Source organism: Haliotis rufescens, unplaced genomic scaffold (genome assembly GCF_023055435.1).
Source record: "Haliotis rufescens isolate VD_foot unplaced genomic scaffold, xgHalRufe1.0.p SCAF_21, whole genome shotgun sequence".
NCBI lineage: Eukaryota > Metazoa > Mollusca > Gastropoda > Lepetellida > Haliotidae > Haliotis > Haliotis rufescens.
In genome coordinates this window covers 806971-832176 of record NW_025963902.1, presented here as the reverse complement: position 1 = coordinate 832176, position 25206 = coordinate 806971, and the positions used below count along the sequence as shown (strand labels likewise).

At 43.7% G+C, this 25206-nt stretch overlaps 1 protein-coding gene across 2 annotated transcripts; it reads right to left on the bottom strand.

The window, feature by feature from the left end:
* Positions 1 to 1564: 1564 nt before the first annotated feature.
* Positions 1565 to 25206, bottom strand: LOC124141663 (GTP-binding protein 128up). 2 transcript variants are annotated; one of them, XM_046509708.2, is made up of 10 exons: positions 24990 to 25206; positions 22536 to 22701; positions 22290 to 22420; positions 15880 to 15949; positions 13178 to 13347; positions 11741 to 11926; positions 10747 to 10859; positions 8570 to 8692; positions 5111 to 5206; positions 1565 to 2586 (listed from the first exon to the last, which is right to left on the bottom strand). In XM_046509708.2, the coding sequence occupies exons 1-10, from the start codon at positions 25029 to 25031 to the stop codon at positions 2580 to 2582; spliced, it is 1104 nt and encodes a 367-aa protein (XP_046365664.1). In that variant the 5' UTR covers positions 25032 to 25206; the 3' UTR covers positions 1565 to 2579. The 2 variants fall into 2 exon arrangements, with proteins under 2 accessions (XP_046365664.1, XP_046365665.1); XM_046509709.2 differs by lacking the exon at positions 1565 to 2586 and having other exon boundaries at positions 5107 to 5206.

Below are 25206 nucleotides of genomic sequence, written 5' to 3'. Positions count from 1 at the left end.
AGGAGCCATAACGGATAGCGTCAATATAGTTTGACAGCAAAGCTGTCCTCTTTATCTGAAAGAAAGTCCAGCCATTAACAAAAGCTGAATGGTTGCAAATATATAAAAGGGTACCGACTCGTTGTTCTTGTGCGAATGTAGCTGTCCCGCGTTTAGTCGAGGTGAGGTGAAATGGGGTTTAACGTCGCGTCCAAGATTATTGCACTCATATAGCGACATACATGCCAAAATGCAGCTTCCTAAGTCTGTGAATTTCAGAGATGTTTGCAGAGCCTAAAAAGCATTTTGAGAAAATATATGAGCATTACATTACATTATTTAATGGTCATAAATAGTTACAATACAGATGCTGGCGATCCTTCAAGTGTCATCATTGATGGGAACAGCAGCGTCAATGGTCCTGTGGTTTCAGAGATGATACTTACAGAACCTACAGTGCATTTGGAGAGAATTTAAGAGCATGGTCCAAAGACTAAGGTCAAAATCTAAAATATCACAAAATCATATTTTTCAATATGGGTGCAGATTGAACCTCTTGAACACATTGGTGTGTCATCACTGGTGGGAACCAGAACATGAAGCTTCAGCTTCTCTGATCCTGTGGTTTCTCAGGAGGTGTTGTTTACAGTGAAAGGAATTGCATTGTGAGAGAATGTATTGGTACGGTCGAAGTGCAAAGGTCAAATTAAGGTCAAAATTAAAATATTGTGAAATACATCAGATGTGTGTTGAGCCCCGCTGCTAGTGACACATACCAAATTTCAACACATTTGGAGTGAAAATTGCAGAGTAATAGCCATAAGTTGATTCTTAATATGTCTGTTGTGGCGGCCATATTGAAATTATGTACAAACCTGGAGCATATTCATATTTGGTGGGAACAACCATGTGAGGTTTCAGGTTTATTGTCCTGTGGCTTCTGAGGAGAAGGTATTTACAGACAACAAGACCAAGGTCACTGAAATCAACCATGTCAGGTGCCGACCGTTAGGTCATACGTGTCACCTGTGTGCAGTGGTTCATGAAGATACCTTCAACCATGAGAGTTCTGCTCAGGTGAGGTGAGGTGAAATGGAGTTTAACATCGCGATCAAGATTATTGCACTTATACAGCGATGTGTGTGTGTGTGTGTGTGTGTGTGTGTATGTGTGTGTGTGTGTGTGTGTTTTTGTGTTTGTGTGTGTGTGTGTGTGTTGCAGTCCAACATGAATACCCCACTCAGACACAGCATACTGACTCCGAGCTGACCAGTCCTTGTTTTAGCCTCTAAATGCAGAGCGCCAGACAGGGTAACAACAAGTGCCATCTTTTAACGTCTTTTGGTATGATAAAGCCTGCCATCAAACCCCGGACATTTCACTCTCCGGGCGGACGCTTTACCACTAGCCCAGGGAGGCTGTCAGTTCTGCTCAGGAAACGTGGCAGATGGACAGAGTTAATTTGTAAATCGTCTGGTGTGAAATCATTAGAACACCATCAAAAGTGAACTGTATATATATATATCCTTGAATCTTACAAACAAATTTTCAGAAAACACAATTAATAACAAAAATGGACAAGTTGTATCATTGGCCAGTTTATTTACACAAGAACTCCATCTTATCAACTGAATAAATCATTGATGTTTAAGTTAGGTAACAAAATGTTGCCTTGCAGTGACACAGTTATTATTGTTGAAAAGATTATCATGGAAACCAGAAAGTAACATTCCACCAGATAATGCCCAACTGGGACACGTCTTGTTGGGGTACCAATGTCAGCATTCTTGACCTTCTGTCAGTGAGATCTTCACCAAACTTCAGAAAGAAATCACGAGAAACAGCTCAACAGTCTTCTTATGATCGTGAAACACTTGTAGACCGATAATTCCATAAATATAACAACTTCTCAATCTCCTTAAAAAGAGATATTTTACTCTGATATCATACCTCTCCGTGTGAAGATCTGACGACCCCTCCATGTAGGTCGCATCAGCTGACATTTCTGATCAGCCAATCAGAGTCAAGGCTTCTTAATTCTTGGTAAGAGCAAGCACAGGTTTAGAGCAACATATCAAAATGAATATATTTGGCCTGTTATCAAAATAATCAAGGCTCGGCTATTATAATGCTGTGGATATTTTGCACACAACGTCATTTCTTATGTTGTGGCACCTACACCCAAAAAGTGTATTATCGAAGGTATATTCTTTTGAAAAAATCGTAATTTGAGATTCAAGGTGCAAAAAGAAGGAGGCTAAACTGTTTTAGAAAGCTGACATCTGATTGGCTGAAAAGCCCACACATTCTTCATTCAGATGAGGTGTCAAAGTTCACACCGGGTTCCCACGACCTCCTTCGACAGTTATCAGATATTCACGTAGAGGTATTGTAACAGAGTACAAAAATCTGATATTAATGAGATTTTCAACCTTATATCCCTTGGCTTCTATTTGTTGTCCTCATCAAACATTGTCATTTCAGTTAGCTTACACAAGTGTGTGAACGTTGCATTTTCCACACTCAAGGATGAATATATTTCCATGACCAAGAGATGAAGTCCAAAAACTATGTTGTATTGTTGACAGCACTGTTTCTCATCATACCCTGAAAATAAAAAATAAATTACTATTACGAAGGTAGATACAAACTGATATTACCTGTAAGGGTTTAAAGGTCAAGTTTGGGGTGATTGGTCATTTGCCACAAAATGACACCACAACTGTAAGGCTCTGAGTGAGTGAGTGAGTGAGTGAGTGAGTGAGTGAGTGAGTGAGTGAGTGAGTGAGTGAGTGAGTGAGTGAGTGAGTGAGTGAGTGAGTGAGATAAGTTTAACACTACTTGGACCATCATTGAGTCACAGTGTGGGAGGAAAGCCCTCAATAGTGAGGTCTTACATGTATACCATCACCCAGGGTAACCCAGTACCATGACATAATGCTGCTAAGCCAAGGATCATAATGGGGAGAAGTTTGGATTCGAACCCATGGAGTCTTCATACCCTGACAAGTCCAAGTGCATGTGACTATTGTGGTGCCTCAAATACAGAGTCAGCGTCACATTTCCGCTACTTACTTCCCAACACTCTGGATCACCTGACACTAATGTCCAAAGCAGATAATGAAGGAAATAATATGTTGGTTGGTTGGTTGGTTTGTTGTTTTACGCCGCACTGAGCAATATTCCAGCTATATGACGGCGGTCTGTAAATAATCGAGTCTGGACCAGACAATCCAGTGATTGATCTCATGAGCATCGATCCACGCAACTGCGATCGATGACATGCATCAACCAAGTCAGCAAGTCTGACCACCCGATCCCGTAAGTCGCCTTTTACGGCAAGCATGGGTTGCTGAAGACCTATTCTACCCCAGAAACTTCACGGGTCAAAATAATATGTACATTTATATCAACACATACTATAAAGCATAGGCATAGTAACTACCCTCAGTGGAAGGATATGTGACATTTCTATTCTCAGCTCCCTGGGGAGTATTCCCAGTACATCCCAAGTTCATGTTAGATGCTAGATTTGGAACCATTTTACCATCTCAATCTACCGGGTACCCATCACCTGCTGGACAGACAAAGTCACTTGTAAGATGTAAAGGTGATACGACGTGTTACCTATGTTTCAGTCACCCATCCAACGCTCTGCCCACAGCATTGGTCAACAGCGCCTCATGTGACAGTTCTATCACTCAATACACTACATCCCTACTGATTCCTGATCTATGCACGGGGCACAGGTGGTCCAGCCAGTCGTCGAAGGCGCCGCAAATCAGAGCAGATTTGCTTTCCTTGGGCACGCCTGGAACCTATGATTGTGGGGTCGAAATACTGTTCAAAGCGGCGTTAAACCCAAATCACTCACTCAGCTATGCACAGAAGCATGCACTGAGGCAGTGCGACAGGGAAGTTTTGGAAATTTTATGTTTTAGCTTGGGACTTGTTATGTGAAAAGGATATTGATGAATTCATCAGATTTGGAGAAGAAAGATTTTAAATTTCAGTGCAAACGAACCCACAGACGGACGATGGACAAAGATCCACAACACCAGCTCACCTGGTGTCAGAATGAGCTAACAACCATCACCCTGACTTCCCCATCAGAGGTGAGTGACGCAATTCTTCACAGCGCCGGCTGAACCACCCCCAGTGATATATACACAGGCTATCAATTACTGACACTTGCAGCATCTGATCACCATCATGTGGGGAGATTCTTATCAAGTACCATAAACACACTCTCCACAAGGAGCCAGGAGGCCGTAAACCTGGTTTTTGCGCACTCATCGTGGTTCAAATTAGCCAGCCATTCTGTCTCAACATAAATACACATTGAATGAGGAAATATTTTTTTCAAAAGTAAACGTTGCAAATTACCCTGGCACTGTAGGGACTAGGACATCAGAGGGCTATGTACAAATACTTTCATCTCAAAGCTCCTGCTAAGTTTGAGAAGATCCCAAAAGAAATTTCCACATTCTTCTGTCCACAAAGAATTGGCTGGGATCAGTTCTGCAAATTTCCTAAATATTATCAGACTGCTGAGATGATGGGAAGACCCAGCCTAACAGATCCACGCTGAACTACTTTTCTCATGGTGATCGAGAGGCAATTGAAATCCCACAACTGTCTTGAATGAAATACATGAGGACACCCAGCCTAACAGATCCACGCTGAACTTTTCTCATGGTGATCAGTTTACTTAGCCCTACTCAGAGAATGAGAATCTGGAGAGAACGGACAGTAAAATTTCCAAAATTGGAGCATAAAACGTCCATATTTATGTTAAAATAGTTACAATTAATGTTTAACATTACTGCATTGAACATGTTGAATGCGATGTTAAAATAACTCAATTTTGAACCAATTTTTTTTGTCCCAATTAACCTGGCAAGGGCACCTTGTTTGTGATCCCAGTCACTATTTTCCCCATCAGACAACTCCTCGTGGAATATGCTTAGTTTCTGCAACAATTACCCGCAGACTCATTTCCCATCATAACCGGCTTTCATTTTGTGAATCGTTTCTCCCTGATTGAGAAGACAGCTGTGACGAAGCCACCCAGGGACGTCAGACTCCCTCGTCAACATCGTCAGCACATTACAGCACCTCAACTACTTACTTCTTCACCACCTGGACAACGTCTTCGTCGTTCAGCACATGCTCCTTGCCCACCTTCTGGGGCTGGTGGCGGGCGGAGGATCCCCACACGAGGGCGCTGGAAGGAGGGACAAGGCATAAACCACTCAGAATACACAAACCCTGTTTATTAGCAAAGGTGTAGAAGCCCAAACCTGGGTTAAAAAGGCAATTTACATGTGTGCTGCAATCAAGTGAAATCCATTGCCTCTTAATGACTTTTTCAGACATTGCTGAAACAGTCTACGGGCATTTTACGAGTGCTTCATATGTTATCCTTAAGTACCCGAAGAGTTTTAGTTCTAGACATGAGACTTTAACATACACTTCACTGTCTTCTAGTCTAACGATCCAGTTGATAACAGTTCTATGTATTGTGACCATATTTTTAGATATAATGTCTGATTAATTGAAAGTAGACATGTACACTGAAATGTTTTAATTATTTTACAAACTTTTCAGAGAAAAATATGATATTTTGGTACAGTCCCCTCACACGGTGATTTTTACGGAAGTATGATGCCAAACGTCTTTATGACGTCACAGCACCCATATATCCTAGCACCCCTGTATCCTAGCACCCCTGTATCCTAGCACCCATGTATCCTAGCATCCATGTATCCTAGCACCCATGTATCCTAGCACCCCTGTATCCTAGCACCCCTGTATCCTAGCACCCCTGTATCCTAGCATCCATGTATCCTAGCATCCATGTATCCTAGCATCCATGTATCCTAGCATCCCTATATCCTAGCATCCATGTATCCTAGCACCCCTGTATCCGAACACCCATGTATCCTAGCACCCATGTATCCTAGCATCCATGTATCCTAGCACCCATGTATCCTAGCACCCATGTATCCTAGCACCCCTGTATCCTAGCACCTAGCACCCATGTATCCAAGCACCCATGTATCCTAGCACCCCTGTATCCTAGCACCTAGCACCCATGTATCCAAGCACCCATGTATCCTAGCACCTAGCACCCATGTATCCTAGCACCCATGTATCCTAGCATCCATGTATCCTAGCACCCATGTATCCTAGCACCCATGTATCCAAGCACCAATGTATCCTAGCACCTAGCACCCATGTATCCAAGCACCCATGTATCCTAGCACCTAGCACCCATGTATCCTAGCACCTAGCACCCATGTATCCAAGCACCCATGTATCCTAGCACCTAGCACCCATGTATCCTAGCACCCATGTATCCTAGCACCTAGCACCCATGTATCCTAGCACCCATGTATCCTAGCACCCATGTATCCAAGCACCCATGTATCCTAGCACCTAGCACCCATGTATCCTAGCACCCATGTATCCTAGCACCTAGCACCCATGTATCCTAGCACCCATGTATCCTAGCATCCATAAAGTCCCTTTTCTCCTCTTGGGTGACATTTGTGCTTTTACTGAGCCTCACGTTGAAGACAGTTTTGGATGATGAAATTATTTCTAATACTGACACCAGTTTAAGTCGTTTTGATTTTGGTCTTCCAAACTCAGCTAATGCACAATGACCTAGATAACTAGATGATAATGTCACTCCCTTGTGGATCTAATCCTGCATGGTTTTATTTCAGTTTGCAATTTGTTCCCTGTGAAATTGACAAGGCAGTAATACAGAGGTCAAGTCTGTAAGTGAGTGAGTTGGGTTTAAAGCTGCTGTTCACAGTATTACAGTAATATCGTGGCGTGTCAGCTTAATGTGGGAGGAAAGCCCAAAGTAATGCAGGTTTCCGACTTCGGTGAAACCCACAAGCTCGGGTATGGTGCTGACAAACCTAGAAACATAATCGGAGCGAATTGGCATTCGAACCCACAATCATAGGTTTCTGGCGTGCCCAAGGGACGCAACTCTGCACACCGAATCATGGCGCCTTAGACGACTGGGCCACAGGTGTCCCCGGTCAAGTATGTGATATCCTGTTGTAACAAAGAGTGTATCGTTGAGAAGAGTTCTCATCTGTTCGTTCTTCTCCTATACCTGCAGGTGCCCTGGTGATTCAGAAATTGTTCAAGGCTCATACAGCTCATACAGGAACAATTTAATTCAAGGCTTTTCAAGGTTTTTCAAGGGTGTCAACTGTCCTTTTCACGGCTTTGATAGTTGAGTTATTAGCCTCAGTCTGTCAATATCCCATTAAATCCAGCATGCTGTGCTATTATATGATACTATCTAAAGTAGTATGACCATCAGAAATTTTCAAAAAGATTTATTTTCACATCCAGCAAAAAACTAAATTAAGTTTGTTATGCATTGTTGGGCTATTAATTCTTCATTGTCTTTGGCAAACAAATCTATCACTGTAATAAATCTCACTTAGACATCCTTGGCTCATATTTTTGTGTGCTTTAATACTTTTATTAACAAGTATATGTCATTTTGTACAAAGGTTGGTGATATTCAAGGCTTTTCAAGGTTGACACCAAACATCAAAGCTTTTCAAGTCTGTGAGAACCCTGTTGTTTGTACAAACATGTGCTCCATGACACAAGGAAGAGTTGTCTCCCTTCAAGTCAGGGTTGCAAACAATACAAGGTTTAATTTCAAGAACGGATTAAGTCATATATCTTCCTAAAGGCCTTCAAGCATTGTTTCCAAGCTGAACATTTGAAAATATGAAAATTATAAATCTTAGAAAAGGCCCAGGGTTCTTGAAGTTTGCTTCAAAAGTATTTGAAACAAGGGGCTTCCAAACCTTAGAACATCAGGTAAATGACAACAGTCTTTTTACCACCAGTTATTATCAGAAAGTGGTCCTCATACAGTGCCGAAGTCAACTACAACCAGCCCGAAGCCCATCTTATGTGTTCTTAATTAAAACAGTTTGTGAAATGATACACGATACATGTCATATATTGATGTAGTACCGTAATGTTAAGCTGATGAATTGTTTTGTTTGTTTGTTGTGTATTGCTGCACTCAACAATATTCAAGCTACTTGACAGCGGCCTATAAATAATTGAGTCTGGACCTGACAATCCAGTGATTGATATTAAGAGCAACAATCCACGCCATCAGGGTGCAATGACCGGTTAGAATTGATCCCCAGAAACCTATGCTAGTTAAAATTGGCGACCAAATAAACCGGGTAGTCCCAACCATAGAAGGTTAAGGAAAGAAAGAGTGGGTGAGTGAGTTGGGTTTAACGTCGCTTTTAACAGTATTCCAGTTATATCACGTGTCAGCTTAATGTGGGAGGAAAGCCCGAAGTGATGCAGGTCTCAGATGTTTACCACTTTGGTGAAACCCACGACCACGGGTATGGTGCTGACAAAGCTAGAAACATAATCGGGGCGAGTCGGGATTCGGACCCACAATCATAGGTTTCTGGCGTGCCCAAGGGACACAACTCTGCACAGCGAATCACGACGCCTTAGACAACTGGGCCACCCTTGCCCTTGTTAAGGAAAGAAAGAGAAGCCGATTACTTACTATTTAAATTCTTTCATAATGCTTCTATGGATCTTGTTACAGAAGTCTTCTACAGAGCTCCTCCCCTGCTTCAACACCACCGGGGAGCTGTAGTCAGGGAGCTGGCCCTTCGGCTTTGTGTATCTGAAAACATCAGTCAGGAAAAGTAGTGAGACCCCGGCAATGACAACTGGATTCTAAATTCAAAGATAAAAGATTAAAAACATATAATTTTTGAGGCTGCAACAGAGCAGATGGAAGTTTGTAAACCAACCAAAACTAAATTTAGTAACATGATAATGTTATTCAGTCATGGGAAACATGTCTGATTAGAGGGCTAACATTGTACATTAGGCTTAGAAAAATAAAAGAATTGGTTCTCAGGCAACGACTTTTGAAAACATAGTGCAGGCGGTGCTTTTTTTTTTTTTGCTTGTTCAAACTAGTCAGTAATAGCATACTACATTGGATCACATTGTTTTTAAGTATTAGGATTTTTAAATTTATTTGAAAATGGAAATAAAAGTGAAACGTGCAGCAGACTTATGATGATGCTGGCGGTGCCTGAGAACCAAGACTATTATTTCTTTTAGCCTTAAATGATTGAGCAACAGTCCAAATGATCCATCTAACATGGTTGGCATGGCAACTAATGTTGGATCTGTATTCTGGATACTGTGATTCTCTAAAGGTGGGGTTAGAGGTGGGGTGTGTCAGGGCTAAAGCTGGATTATAGTTCTGGTCCTCCAGACACCACGTCTCAGTTTAACATGGATACTCCACACACACACACACACACAGTAATGACTGAGCAGACCAGGGCCCACTTGCACAAAGCGATCTTAGCGCTACGACTATTGTAAGCCTATGTTAAAGTGTGGGAGTTACGATCATCTTAGCTCTAAGATCGCTTTGTGCAAGTGGGCCCTGTTCTTGTTTTAGTCCCTTAATACCGAGTGTTAGCCATTGCAACAAATGTACCATCCTTATAGTCTTTGGGTATGGCGCGTACGGGGATGTTCTCTTCATTAGACCACAGAGGCGGACACTTAAGCTTATGTGAATCACTTTTTCAACTGAAAGTTTTTCAAGTGCCTGGAATCTCCATACATGTGGATGAATGTTGTTTTCAGTTCCCTGTAAATAAGTGAATCTGGGGCAGGCAAGCCAGTGATTGAACAACGATCTATACCGTCCAGGTAGATGACACACAACCAGCCAGGTCAAACATTGCTCCACAAAGTGATCGTAGTGCTAAGGTGATCGTAACTTTCATACTTTAACATTGACTTACGACAGTGTAGCGCTACGAACGCTTTGTGGAACAGGCGCCTATCCTCATGTAGTTCACCTTCCATTTCTGAAAGCTGATTGGTCAGAATACCTCAGCCCTCACAAGACAGCCATTAGATTGGATTATTATGGATGTTAATCATCTGACCATACATCAAATGTCCAACATAAATATTCAAATGATATAGCCACTACATGTATAAGACTTAAAAAAAAAAATATCTGCCTTTTAGTGAAAATGGCAAATTTACTTTATGAATAACCTTTACTGTGACCTTGACTTTAATCTTTCATAGGTCACTCACAACCTTTTCAAATTTTAAGGCTATGACCTAGAGTATGACCTTGACCCTTGACATGACATATCAATGTGACATAATGATTTCTATGGGTTATAAAGGTGACATAAATGACACGATGATATCCCTGAGATATGTCCAAGCACTGCATGCTTTCAAAAATGAAATTGCATATGCTACTCATTGATATAAAAAGAAATTGTCATCATTTGTGATGCATTAATAAAGTATTCAAACAAGGTAACTTCTGCATGTATAAGATCTTAAAAGGAAATCTGAAGCAAAAGGCATTTTTTAGAAAACGGCAAAATGCTGTATGAATGACCTTCATTGTGACCTTGACCTCACCTTTTCATATCACAGTACTCAGAATGACATGTACCACTTCTCATTGACATACAGCAAATGCTTTATGAGTTACTGTTTTCTTCAGGCTATGACCTCAAGGATGACCTTGACCTTTGACATAATTGTCAATGTGTCAAAAACTAACCATGACTATAAAGTAGATATACATGGTATGATATCCCCGAGATGTCCAAGCAGGGTGTATACTGCTAGCCCTCGGAGGACATTACCAGCTATGTCCTCAGACTCTGCACTCACATTCTGACAAGCTCCAGGTAGTTCCACATTCGCTCCAGGAGGTCGTCAAAGTTCCACTTGTGATGTGCGGAGATGGGGACACAGTGGGGGACCTTATAGATGATGTCCAGCTCCTGGAGAGAGAAGGGGAACAACATGAACTACACGAGGGGCTGTTTCCAGGGGCAACAACATTACAGCCATAGCAACATGTGAGTGATCGACTAGGGTTTACTTTGAACAGAATTTTAGTTATAGCATGGCAGGATATTTGTATTGTCTTGTGAAATAATCTCATCGAGTGACAGGGCAAAGTTTACCTTTCTGCACAGACACATTGTGCAATCATTTTCGCATTTTATCTGGCTCAGACACCCATAATGTCCGTCAGACTTCAAGTAGTTCTGGCATACAGTGTCATATCAAGTTCCTAGTAAAGATCCTAACTACAGTATTCCATAGTATTACATAGAAATATGATTATTAACATATTTTAAGCAGCTAAATAACCCTAAACTGGTTCCAGTGTTTGTACACGACGCAAGCTTCAGGCTTTTAATCAACAAAAGTGGTACAAATCTGCACCATATCTGGTAATAGCTGTGCATGTGTGAGGTCATTACCGAAACTTTATTTTACGCAAAAGTTAAAAAAATGAACTGCTTTGCTAATATTAATTTTGTCTGGAGCACTTTTACTTCACAAACAAACTTCACATAGTCCGCTATTTGTTTATATTCCATACTGAGGACCAATGACTGCTATGTTTAGGGTCGTCAATCGCTGACAAATCGAACACTTGATTAGGCAGACAGAGCCCAGTCTAAAATAACCCTTGGTTATGGAGTTATGATGATTGGTCCAAGGGGAGCAACTCCTGACTAACTATTTGTGGAGGCCCTAAGCTATGTGCATCATTAAAAGGACATCTTGAAGAGCACCAAAAGTCTTCAAGACACGAGCAATGACTAAGACAACTTGGACTGAGATAGAGAGTGATAGCCGACTGACTCACTTCTATAGAGATCTGGTCAATCTTGTTCAGCAGGTAGATACAAGGTATATACACCCGGTTTCCCTCAATGACATCGATCAGGTCCTCCGCGGTGGCATCGTAGCGTAGAGTTATGTCAGCATTATGGATCTTGTACTCACTCAGGATAGTCTTCACCAGATCTACATCCAATTCTGACTGCCCCACCTGGTGGCAGAACAAGGGGAGATAACAAACACATGAAACTATCATCACTTACACAAGTATATCTTAATCTGTTGCCAATACGTTGGTTGTCACACTTGCTATATTCTAGGATCTTTGTCATGAAGATATGGTTATGTATCATTTAAATTTTGTAAAATAACAAATATTTTGAAACATTCTATATCGAAATTGTAAATTCAGATGAATATGTTAGTCCTTCAATGCCTAGTCCTGCCCCTGGCTTACCCTGCTTACTAATCAAGCTACAGCTGTCTACTCATTGATGCATGTCTAGGTCTGAACCATAGACCAGCGCTAAAATACCTACTCTATGTCTACTCCGTGTCTACTCTGTGTCTGCTCTATGTCTGCTCTGTCTATACCGTAATCTGTCTACTCTGTGTCTACCATATGTCTGTCTTTGTTGTTTAACGCCGCGATCAGCAATATTCCAGTTATATGACAGCGGTCTGTAAATAATCGACTCTGGACCAGACAATCCAATGATTGACATCATGAGCATCAATGCACACAATTGGGATACGATGAAATACATCAACCAAGTCAGCGAGCCTGACCACCTAATGGCGTTTATCCCCTCTTACGACAAGCATAGTCGCCTTTTACGGCAAGCATGGGTTGGATAAGACCTATTCAAACCCGGAATATTTGTGGGTCAACTCTATGTCTACTCTGTGTCTTTTCTATAGTCTATGTCTACTCCATGTCTACTCTGACAAGCTCTATGTCCACTCTGTGTCTACTCTAGAGACTACCCGGTATGTCTACTCTATGCCTACTCTAGTTTGCTCTCCGCGCACTCACTGTGCTGGTTAGATTGCGTCTACGTCTCCTCCATGTCTATTCTGTGTCTACTCTATGTCTACTCCGTGTCTTTTCTATAGTCTATGTGAGTATGTCTACTCCATGTCTACTCTGTGTCTACTCCATGGGCTATGTGTACACTGTGTCTATTATATATGGTCTATGTCTATTCTATGTCTACTCTGTGTCTACTCCATGGGCTATGTGTACACTGTGTCTGTTATATGGTCTATGTCTATTCTATGTCTACTCTGTGTCTACTCCATGGGCTATGTCTACATTGTGTCTATTCCATGGTCTATGTCTATTCTGTCTACTCTGTGTCTACTCTGACAAGCTCTATGTCCACTCTGTGTCTACTCTAGAGACTATGCCTACTCTATGCCTACTCCGTGTCTACTCCATGACTACTCTCAGCGCACTCACCGTGCTGGTTAGATTGAGTCCTCCTTTCTCCTTCTTCCTGAAGACAATATTTGGTGGCGACTTATTTAACCGGATTCCGAAGCCTTCCAGCTCTCTCTCGATTATCTTCTTGTGTTGCAGAGGTTTCAAGACATCCAGCACAATAAATATGAGCCCACATGTCCTTGCAACTGAAAAACACAATCTTGCTACATGATGTGGCCTTCACACGATAACGATCTAAGTTAATACCACAACCATGTGATATTCAACTTTCATAAAAAAAGTTCTGTTGCACATTGTGAGCAAATACATGCACGCTGTTATATGCTGCAGTCTATTGTGAGTCTGGGGGAGGCAAACCAGTGGTTGATAGCATGAGTAATAATCAATGCCATCAGGTTACCCAAAATCAGCAAGGTCCAACACAGTCAGTAAGGCCCCACACAGTCAGTAAGGCCCCACACAGTCAGCAAGGCCCCACACAGTCAGCAAGGCCCCACACAGTCGGCAAGGCCCCACACAGTCAGTAGGGCCCCACACAGTCAGCAAGGCCCCACACAGTCAGTAAGGCCCCACACAGTCAGCAAGGCCCCACACAGTCAGCAAGGCCCCACACAGTCAGCAAGGTCCCACACAGTCAGCAAGGCCCCACACAGTCAGCAAGGCCCGACACAGTCAGCAAGGCCCCACACAGTCAGCAAGGTCATACACAGTCAGCAAGGCCCCACACAGTCAGCAAGGTCCCACACAGTCAGTAAGGCCCCACACAGTCAGCAATGTCCCACACAGTCAGCAAGGTCCCACACAGTCAGCAAGGCCCCACACAGTCAGCAAGGTCAGCAAGGTCCCACACAGTCAGCAAGGTCATACACAGTCAGCAAGGCCCCACACAGTCAGCAAGGTCGCACACAGTCAGTAAGGTCCCACACAGTCAGCAAGGCCCCACACAGTCAGCAAGGTCAGCAAGGTCCCACACAGTCAGCAAGGTCCCACACAGTCAGCAAGGTCCCACACAGTCAGTAAGGCCTCACACAGTCAGCAAGGCCCCACACAGTCAGCAAGGCCCCACACAGTCAGCAAGGCCCACACAGTCAGCAAGGTCAGAAAGGCCCCACACAGTCAGCAAGGTCAGCAAGGTCCCACACAGTCAGCAAGGCCCCACACAGTCAGCAAGGTCGCACACAGTCAGCAAGGCCCCACACAGTCAGCAAGGTCACACACAGTCAGCAAGGCCCCACACAGTCAGCAAGGTCCCACACAGTCAGCAAGGCCCCACACAGTCAGCAAGGTCCCACACAGTCAGCAAGGCCCCACACAGTCAGCAAGGTCACACACAGTCAGCAAGGTCACACACAGTCAGCAAGGTCCCATACAGTCAGCAAGGCCCCACACAGTCAGCAGGGTCAGCAAGGTCCCACACAGTCAGCAAGGTCAGCAAGGTCCCACACAGTCAGCAAGGTCCCACACAGTCAGCAAGGTCCCACACAGTCAGCAAGGTCCCACACAGTCAGTAAGGTCAGCAAGGTCCCACACAGTCAGCAAGGTCCCACACAGTCAGCAAGGTCCCACACAGTCAGTAAGGTCAGCAAGGTCCCACACAGTCAGCAAGGTCCCACACAGTCAGCAAGGCCCCACACAGTCAGCAAGGTCCCACACAGTCAGCAAGGTCCCACACAGTCAGCAAGGTCCCACACAGTCAGTAAGGTCAGCAAGGTCCCACACAGTCAGCAAGGTCCCACACAGTCAGCAAGGCCCCACACAGTCAGCAAGGCCCCATACAGTCAGCAAGGTCCCACACAGTCAGCAAGGTCCCACACAGTCAGCAAGGTCCCACACAGTCAGTAAGGCCCCACACAGTCAGCAAGGTCCCACACAGTCAGCAAAGTCCCACACAGTCACAAAGGCCCCACACAGTCAGCAAGGTCCCACACAGTCAGCAAGGTCCCACACAGTTAGCAAGGTCCCACACAGTCAGCAAGGTCAGCAAATACCTTGACCACAAGGCTACCCTACCACCCCAAAACGTCTTGAAATATAGGTGGTCCTAATCTAAAATGCCAATTGCCAAAACCACCCTCAAGGACCGTATATTATATTCAGATTGGAGTCAAATTCTCCCCCTGAATTATGATAGAAGAATTGGAACAACGCCAATCATGCTTACATCAATGAGAAACACAAAGCTACTAAATTCACATCTTCCTGAGGCAAGAGAGTTAGGTAACTGTAAAAGTCCAGTTTCCACCCTTGCCGAACTAGGCTCGAATTCCTGGGCTTGATCATAGCGCTACCAGTGGCTACGACCAGTTATGTCCCTTCTAAGCCTCTCTTATAGACCACCTCAGATTTCACCTCTCGTATCACTTGCATTTGCTTCAAACAAAATGGCAGCACCAAGTCAGGACGATTTGCTCGATAATCAAGATTTATATTGTGATAAAACGGGTCTTAAATCGCGAAATGCATCAAATCAAGTGAGCACCTTGATTAAAAACATGAAAGGTTTTGGAAATATCTGTTGACAATGAGTTGGCGGTGCACAAGCTTTGCAAATCCTGCAATCGACCGAAATCTGCACGACAGTTTACGAACTGGATTTCGTTAGTCCAGCCAAATTGTAACTCAATAATACCAGCCTAGTTCGACAATGGTGGAAACTGGACTTTTATAGTCAGTTGACTCTCTTGCCTCGGGAAGATGCTAAATTCAGGACTTCTCACCTGCTATGACTTGCTTTCCTCTACCCTTGCCATCCTTGGCACCTTCGATAATACCGGGCAGATCCAAGAGCTGGAAACACACAAGGAGAAGCATGGTGTGAGACACGAGGAGTGAGATACGTCAGGATGGACTACAGTGTGAGACACGAGGAGTGAGATACATCAGGATGGACTATAGTGTGAGACACGAGGAGTGAGATACATCAGGATGGACTATAGTGTGAGACACGAGGAGTGAGATACATCAGGATGGACTATAGTGTGAGACACGAGGAGTGAGATACATCAGGATGGACTATAGTGTGAGACACGGGGAGTGAGGTAAATCAGGATGGACTACAGTGTGAGACACGAGGAGTGAGATACATCAGGATGGACTATAGTGTGAGACACGGGGAGTGAGATACATCAGGATGGACTACAGTGTGAGACACGAGGAGTGAGATACATCAGGATGGACTACAGTGTAAGAAGCATGGTGTGAGACACGAGGAGTGAGATACATCAGGATGGACTATAGTGTGAGACACGAGGAGTGAGATACATCAGGATGGACTACAGTGTAAGAAGCATGGTGTGAGACACGAGGAGTGAGATACATCAGGATGGACTACAGTGTGAGACACGAGGAGTGAGATACATCAGGATGGACTACAGTGTGAGACACGAGGAGTGAGATACATCAGGCTGGACTATAGTGTAAGAAGCATGGTGTGAGACACGAGGAGTGAGATACATCAGGATGGACTATAGTGTGAGACACGAGGAGTGAGATACATCAGGATGGACTATAGTGTGAGACACGAGGAGTGAGATACATCAGGATGGACTATAGTGTGAGACACGAGGAGTGAGATACATCAGGATGGACTACAGTGTGAGACACGAGGAGTGAGATACATCAGGATGGACTTTAGTGTGAGACACGAGGAGTGAGATACATCAGGATGGACTACAGTGTAAGAAGCATGGTGTGAGACACGAGGAGTGAGATACATCAGGATGGACTACAGTGTGAGACACGAGGAGTGAGATACATCAGGATGGACTACAGTGTAAGAAGCATGGTGTGAGACACGAGGAGTGAGATACATCAGGATGGACTATAGTGTGAGACACGAGGAGTGAGATACATCAGGATGGACTACAGTGTAAGAAGCATGGTGTGAGACACGAGGAGTGAGATACATCAGGATGGACTACAGTGTGAGACACGAGGAGTGAGATACATCAGGATGGACTACAGTGTGAGACACGAGGAGTGAGATACATCAGGCTGGACTACAGTGTAAGAAGCATGGTGTGAGACACGAGGAGTGAGATACATCAGGATGGACTATAGTGTGAGACACGAGGAGTGAGATACATCAGGATGGACTATAGTGTGAGACACGAGGAGTGAGATACATCAGGATGGACTATAGTGTGAGACACGAGGAGTGAGATACATCAGGATGGACTATAGTGTGAGACACGAGGAGTGAGATACATCAGGATGGACTATAGTGTGAGACACGAGGAGTGAGATACATCAGGATGGACTACAGTGTAAGAAGCATGGTGTGAGACACGAGGAGTGAGATACATCAGGATGGACTATAGTGTGAGACACGAGGAGTGAGATACATCAGGATGGACTACAGTGTAAGAAGCATGGTGTGAGACACGAGGAGTGAGATACATCAGGATGGACTATAGTGTGAGACACGAGGAGTGAGATACATCAGGATGGACTATAGTGTAAGAAGCATGGTGTGAGACACGAGGAGTGAGATACATCAGGATGGACTACAGTGTGAGACACGGGGAGTGAGGTAAATCAGGATGGACTACAGTGTGAGACACGAGGAGTGAGATACATCAGGATGGACTATAGTGTGAGACACGAGGAGTGAGATACATCAGGATGGACTACAGTGTAAGAAGCATGGTGTGAGACACGAGGAGTGAGATACATCAGGATGGACTATAGTGTGAGACACGAGGAGTGAGATACATCAGGATGGACTATAGTGTGAGACACGAGGAGTGAGATACATCAGGATGGACTACAGTGTGAGACACGAGGAGTGAGATACATCAGGATGGACTATAGTGTGAAACACGAGGAGTGAGATACATCAGGATGGACTACAGTGTAAGAAGCATGGTGTGAGACACGAGGAGTGAGATACATCAGGATGGACTACAGTGTGAGACACGAGGAGTGAGATACATCAGGATGGACTACAGTGTGAGACACGAGGAGTGAGATACATCAGGCTGGACTACAGTGTAAGAAGCATGGTGTGAGACACGGGGAGTGAGATACATCAGGATGGACTACAGTGTGAGACACGAGGAGTGAGATACATCAGGATGGACTATAGTGTGAGACACGAGGAGTGAGATACATCAGGATGGACTACAGTGTAAGAAGCATGGTGTGAGACACGAGAAGTGAGATACATCAGGATGGACTACAGTGTGAGACACGAGGAGTGAGATACATCAGGATGGACTATAGTGTGAGACACAAGAAGTGAGATACATCAGGATGGACTATAGCGTGAGACACGAGGAGTGAGATACATCAGGATGGACTACAGTGTAAGAAGCATGGTGTGAGACACGAGGAGTGAGATACATCAGGATGGACTACAGTGTGAGACACGAGGAGTGAGATACATCAGGATGGACTACAGTGTAAGAAGCATGGTGTGAGACACGAGAAGTGAGATACATCAGGATGGACTATAGTATGAGACACGAGAAGTGAGATACATCAGGATGGACTATAGTGTGAGACACGAGGAGTGAGATACATCAGGATGGACTACAGTGTAAGAAGCATGGTGTGAGACACGAGGAGTGAGATACATCAGGATGGACTATAGTGTGAGACACCAGGAGTGAGATACATCAGGATGGACTACAGTGTAAGAAGCATGGTGTGAGACACGAGGAGTGAGATACATCAGGATGGACTACAGTGTGAGACACGAGGAGTGAGATACATCAGGATGGACTACAGTGTGAGACACGAGGAGTGAGATACATCAGGATGGACTATAGTGTGAGACACGGGGAGTGAGATACATCAGGATGGACTACAGTGTAAGAAGCATGGTGTGAGACACGAGGAGTGAGATACATCAGGATGGACTACAGTGTGAGACACGAGGAGTGAGATACATCAGGATGGACTATAGTGTGAGACACGAGGAGTGAGATACATCAGGATGGACTACAGTGTAAGAAGCATGGTGTGAGACACGAGGAGTGAGATACATCAGGATGGACTACAGTGTGAGACACGAGGAGTGAGATACATCAGGATGGACTATAGTGTGAGACACGAGGAGTGAGATACATCAGGATGGACTATAGTGTGAGACACGAGGAGTGAGATACATCAGGATGGACTACAGTGTAAGAAGCATGGTGTGAGACACGAGGAGTGAGATACATCAGGATGGACTACAGTGTGAGACACGAGGAGTGAGGTACATCAGGATGGACTACAGTGTGAGACACGAGGAGTGAGATACATCAGGATGGACTATAGTGTGAGACACGAGGAGTGAGATACATCAGGATGGACTATAGTGTGAGACACGAGGAGTGAGATACATCAGGATGGACTATAGTGTGAGACACGAGGAGTGAGATACATCAGGATGGACTATAGTCTGAGACACGAGGAGTGAGATACATCAGGATGGACTACAGTGTGAGACACGAGGAGTGAGATACATCAGGATGGACTACAGTGTAAGAAGCATGGTGTGAGACACGAGGAGTGAGATACATCAGGATGGACTACAGTGTGAGACACGAGGAGTGAGATACATCAGGATGGACTACAGTGTAAGAAGCATGGTGTGAGACACGAGGAGTGAGATACATCAGGATGGACTACAGTGTGAGACACGGGGAGTGAGATACATCAGGATGGACTATAGTGTGAGACACGAGGAGTGAGATACATCAGGATGGACTATAGTGTGAGACACGGGGAGTGAGATACATCAGGATGGACTATAGTGTGAGACACGAGGAGTGAGATACATCAGGATGGACTACAGTGTGAGACACGAGGAGTGAGATACATCAGGATGGACTACAGTGTGAGACACGAGGAGTGAGATACATCAGGATGGACTATAGTGTGAGACACGAGGAGTGAGATACATCAGGATGGACTATAGTATGAGACACGAGGAGTGAGATACATCAGGATGGACTATAGTGTGAGACACGAGGAGTGAGATACATCAGGATGGACTACAGTGTAAGAAGCATGGTGTGAGACACGAGGAGTGAGATACATCAGGATGGACTACAGTGTGAGACACGGGGAGTAAGATACATCAGGATGGACTATAGTGTGAGACACGAGGAGTGAGATACATCAGGATGGACTACAGTGTAAGAAGCATGGTGTGAGACACGAGGAGTGAGATACATCAGGATGGACTATAGTGTGAGACACGAGGAGTGAGATACATCAGGATGGACTATAGTGTGAGACACGAGAAGTGAGATACATCAGGATGGACTATAGTGTGAGACACGAGGAGTGAGATACATCAGGATGGACTACAGTGTAAGAAGCATGGTGTGAGACACGAGGAGTGAGATACATCAGGATGGACTATAGTGTGAGACACCAGGAGTGAGATACATCAGGATGGACTACAGTGTAAGAAGCATGGTGTGAGACACGAGGAGTGAGATACATCAGGATGGACTACAGTGTGAGACACGAGGAGTGAGATACATCAGGATGGACTACAGTGTGAGACACGAGGAGTGAGATACATCAGGATGGACTATAGTGTGAGACACGGGGAGTGAGATACATCAGGATGGACTACAGTGTAAGAAGCATGGTGTGAGACACGAGGAGTGAGATACATCAGGATGGACTACAGTGTGAGACACGAGGAGTGAGATACATCAGGATGGACTATAGTGTGAGACACGAGGAGTGAGATACATCAGGATGGACTACAGTGTAAGAAGCATGGTGTGAGACACGAGGAGTGAGATACATCAGGATGGACTACAGTGTGAGACACGAGGAGTGAGATACATCAGGATGGACTATAGTGTGAGACACGAGGAGTGAGATACATCAGGATGGACTATAGTGTGAGACACGAGGAGTGAGATACATCAGGATGGACTATAGTGTGAGACACGAGGAGTGAGATACATCAGGATGGACTACAGTGTAAGAAGCATGGTGTGAGACACGAGGAGTGAGATACATCAGGATGGACTACAGTGTGAGACACGAGGAGTGAGGTACATCAGGATGGACTACAGTGTGAGACACGAGGAGTGAGATACATCAGGATGGACTATAGTGTGAGACACGAGGAGTGAGATACATCAGGATGGACTATAGTGTGAGACACGAGGAGTGAGATACATCAGGATGGACTATAGTGTGAGACACGAGGAGTGAGATACATCAGGATGGACTATAGTCTGAGACACGAGGAGTGAGATACATCAGGATGGACTACAGTGTGAGACACGAGGAGTGAGATACATCAGGATGGACTACAGTGTAAGAAGCATGGTGTGAGACACGAGGAGTGAGATACATCAGGATGGACTACAGTGTGAGACACGAGGAGTGAGATACATCAGGATGGACTACAGTGTAAGAAGCATGGTGTGAGACACGAGGAGTGAGATACATCAGGATGGACTACAGTGTGAGACACGGGGAGTAAGATACATCAGGATGGACTACAGTGTGAGACACGAGGAGTGAGATACATCAGGATGGACTATAGTGTGAGACACGAGGAGTGAGATACATCAGGATGGACTATAGTGTGAGACACGGGGAGTGAGATACATCAGGATGGACTATAGTGTGAGACACGAGGAGTGAGATACATCAGGATGTACTACAGTGTGAGACACGAGGAGTGAGATACATCAGGATGGACTACAGTGTGAGACACGAGGAGTGAGATACATCAGGATGGACTATAGTGTGAGACACGAGGAGTGAGATACATCAGGATGGACTATAGTATGAGACACGAGGAGTGAGATACATCAGGATGGACTATAGTGTGAGACACGAGGAGTGAGATACATCAGGATGGACTACAGTGTAAGAAGCATGGTGTGAGACACGAGGAGTGAGATACATCAGGATGGACTACAGTGTGAGACACGGGGAGTAAGATACATCAGGATGGACTATAGTGTGAGACACGAGGAGTGAGATACATCAGGATGGACTACAGTGTAAGAAGCATGGTGTGAGACACGAGGAGTGAGATACATCAGGATGGACTATAGTGTGAAACACGAGGAGTGAGATACATCAGGATGGACTATAGTGTGAGACACGAGGAGTGAGGTACATCAGGATTGACTATAGTGCAGTGCTGCCTCACCTGAATTTTCGCACCCTTGTAGCGGATGACCCCGGGTACAGTTGTGAGGGTCGTGAATTCATATGCTGCCACCTCAGAGTATACACCTGCCAGGTTGCTAAGCAACGTTGACTTGCCCACAGATGGAAATCCTGAAAACACAATGTAGAAATACATGAGTGAGTGCGTTCCAGGCTATGGATCATATGTCAGGCTCAACATAGAGCATAGAGCAAGGTTTCCAGAATTATTTTTTTACAGACATACCAACAAACCCAATTCTGGCATCTCCTGTTTTGGCGACATCGAATCCTTCTCCAGTCGGTCCCCCTCCTCCCTTCGGTTCAATCAGTTCTCGACGTAATTTCGCCAACCGGGCCTTCAGAAGACCGAGATGACCAGAAGTGGCCTTATTCTTCTGGGTGCGAGCCATCTAAAACCACAAAACAGAGTCATAATATGTGTACAAAACAATAAAAATGCAATGATGTTTCTCGGTCCACTATAAAGGTCAAATCCTAAAGTTGAAGTATGCTGATATGAAAATTATCAAATTTTCTGTCATGCACAGCTTTTGGCTAAAATCTTTCCAACTTCAACACGTTCAGAAGACATTGTAAATATGAGCTGGATGACTGTTTCACCAAATGCTTTTGTCATGTCATCATTTTAATCTTTAAATAAGCATTTTTAGTACCTTCTAGCCTTTCCAATACATCCTCCCCGACATCAGCCATCATTAACAAGGAACCATACTCTGTCTCGCTGTTGCTACCCCTGCCAAGGAATTCTTACCACAATCGCAGGATGATAAAATGCCTTATTTCAAACAAAAATTGGTAAAATTTCAATTCCAGGAATCAATGTATTCGACACTGACACTGGTCTGCTGGTCCGAGTCTAGCATATTTTCTAAAGGACTAGTTATATTAAATAAATGCAGGTCTGGTGGTGTAGTGTTATTTTGGGGATGAACAAATTAAGTTATGTTTGTAAGAGTTTTGAAATCAGCGCTAAATCTCTGCGCATCCATAACATCCCTGTATTGTACAGTGTTTACTTTCAGGGCTGGTTTCTCCCAATTGCACAATGAAGAAATGCCTTTAAAACCCTTTTTGATCAGGACCATTGTGTCTAGTAGAGATCCAACAGGGCCAGTAGATCTTTCTATGTGAAGGTCATTTGGACCACAGACATATTTTGGTGCATGTCTAACTCTGCTGAATACCATATCTGGAGTGGAGTGGAGCTGACAAACACAGAAACAATCAGAGTGAATCTGTGATTCGAACCCATGATCGTACTCTAAGGGACACAACTCTGCACTGGGAACTGGCGAACTGCAGCCTTTAAAATTTGTTGCCCTTAACACAATAGCCCTACAGTCATAAACATTTTTAACATGTACTTTACAGAGCTGTTTTTTTAGATGGAAAGTATGAATTCTTAACCTTACATTGTTACATCGCCACATATGTTACCGAGCTCCAGATAACTTTTTGAGCAATTGAGTTTTTACTCAAGGGTTTCTATTTTAATTGCGTTTTTACATTTTTTATTTGGTAACCAATATTTTTACACTCATCTATTCATCACTCTATTGGGTTTTTCCCAAAATAGTAAACATTTTGAGATTAAAAAATGAAATAATGTTTTAGATGTATATAACAGTTCTAAATATAGGCTTTACTTGGAAAGTAAATTAGCTCGTAATTGTGTTTCGGAAATTAGCTCTGTTGTACGCATGCTGGAAAAGCTTCACTGGGTATTTATGTGTACTGTTTCAAAACAATTAAGTTTTCCGTTTAATGCATGCATTTCTGTACGCAAGTTAATTGAAAGTAATTGGGTTTTGAATAGCTTTGGGGGTAGCTCTGTGGTATATCAATGTTTGATGAAGTTGTCATTGTTTCATAGTAGAATAAAATCAGAGGTAAGCAACAAAACAACTTAGTAACTCTCACAGCTTTTTATAATGAATAACCAACAGAGGTAGACACCATTGGTCACATCTAAAAAGTCTGGCGTTCATTTTGGACAAGTGGTTTATGCAAAATATCTATCATTTGGTGCAGTGGCATTATAGTTTGATACCACACTGCGTCAACATTTCATTTCATAACATACTCCGGCTGTATTTTGTGTAGTCCAGACTGCTGAAGAACTGGAGAATAACAGCAGTATGGACAATCTACAGAGAGCAACTTTCTTCTATTGTCTCTGCAAACAACTGTTGCAGTTTTGTTACACATCTGTTGTGCGATCAGGATCAGAATTGGACAGTAAGTTGATGTCTATTTGACATCAACATTGGCTAAATAACTTAGCGACTTAGCAGCTAGTAGGTGGTATATTCATAAGTTATTATTCATGTAATGTGTTTACAAAAAATGGAAGAAAAAATCTGTATGAAAACAAACTATCCCATGCTCATCTTATGTTCCTATAGGGCTTATTGCAGATAGATCTGTACTTCTGTTGCCATATTTATTTGTCATGAGACGTTACATCATTGATCTTTTAAGATCAGTGAAATTTTATAAATAGTATGAGTACTCGTGGGTTAGAAAATCAAAACGGCTGATGTTTCGGGCATAGAAAGAAGATGAGTGGTCTCCTTTAGCTGTCAATTTTAATTTTTAGAAGAAATACACAAAATGACAGTTGGGATTGACGAGACTTGTTGATGTAATCATGTATAACACAAATAATCAACTTTACCTCGGCTTCGATTTCGGCGATTCTTTGTAATATCGCACTCATTTTAACCTTTTAAAGCGATCAACACAATTTATTTCTGCCGTATTTTGCGAAAATATCACTCCACGTGATAAATATGGCGAACCGTGACCCGGACGTTGTAATACTTGTTCCGGAAGTTGAGATAGGTTAGAAGTCATTTGAAAAATTTTCGAATTATGAATTGTGGGGTTCATGA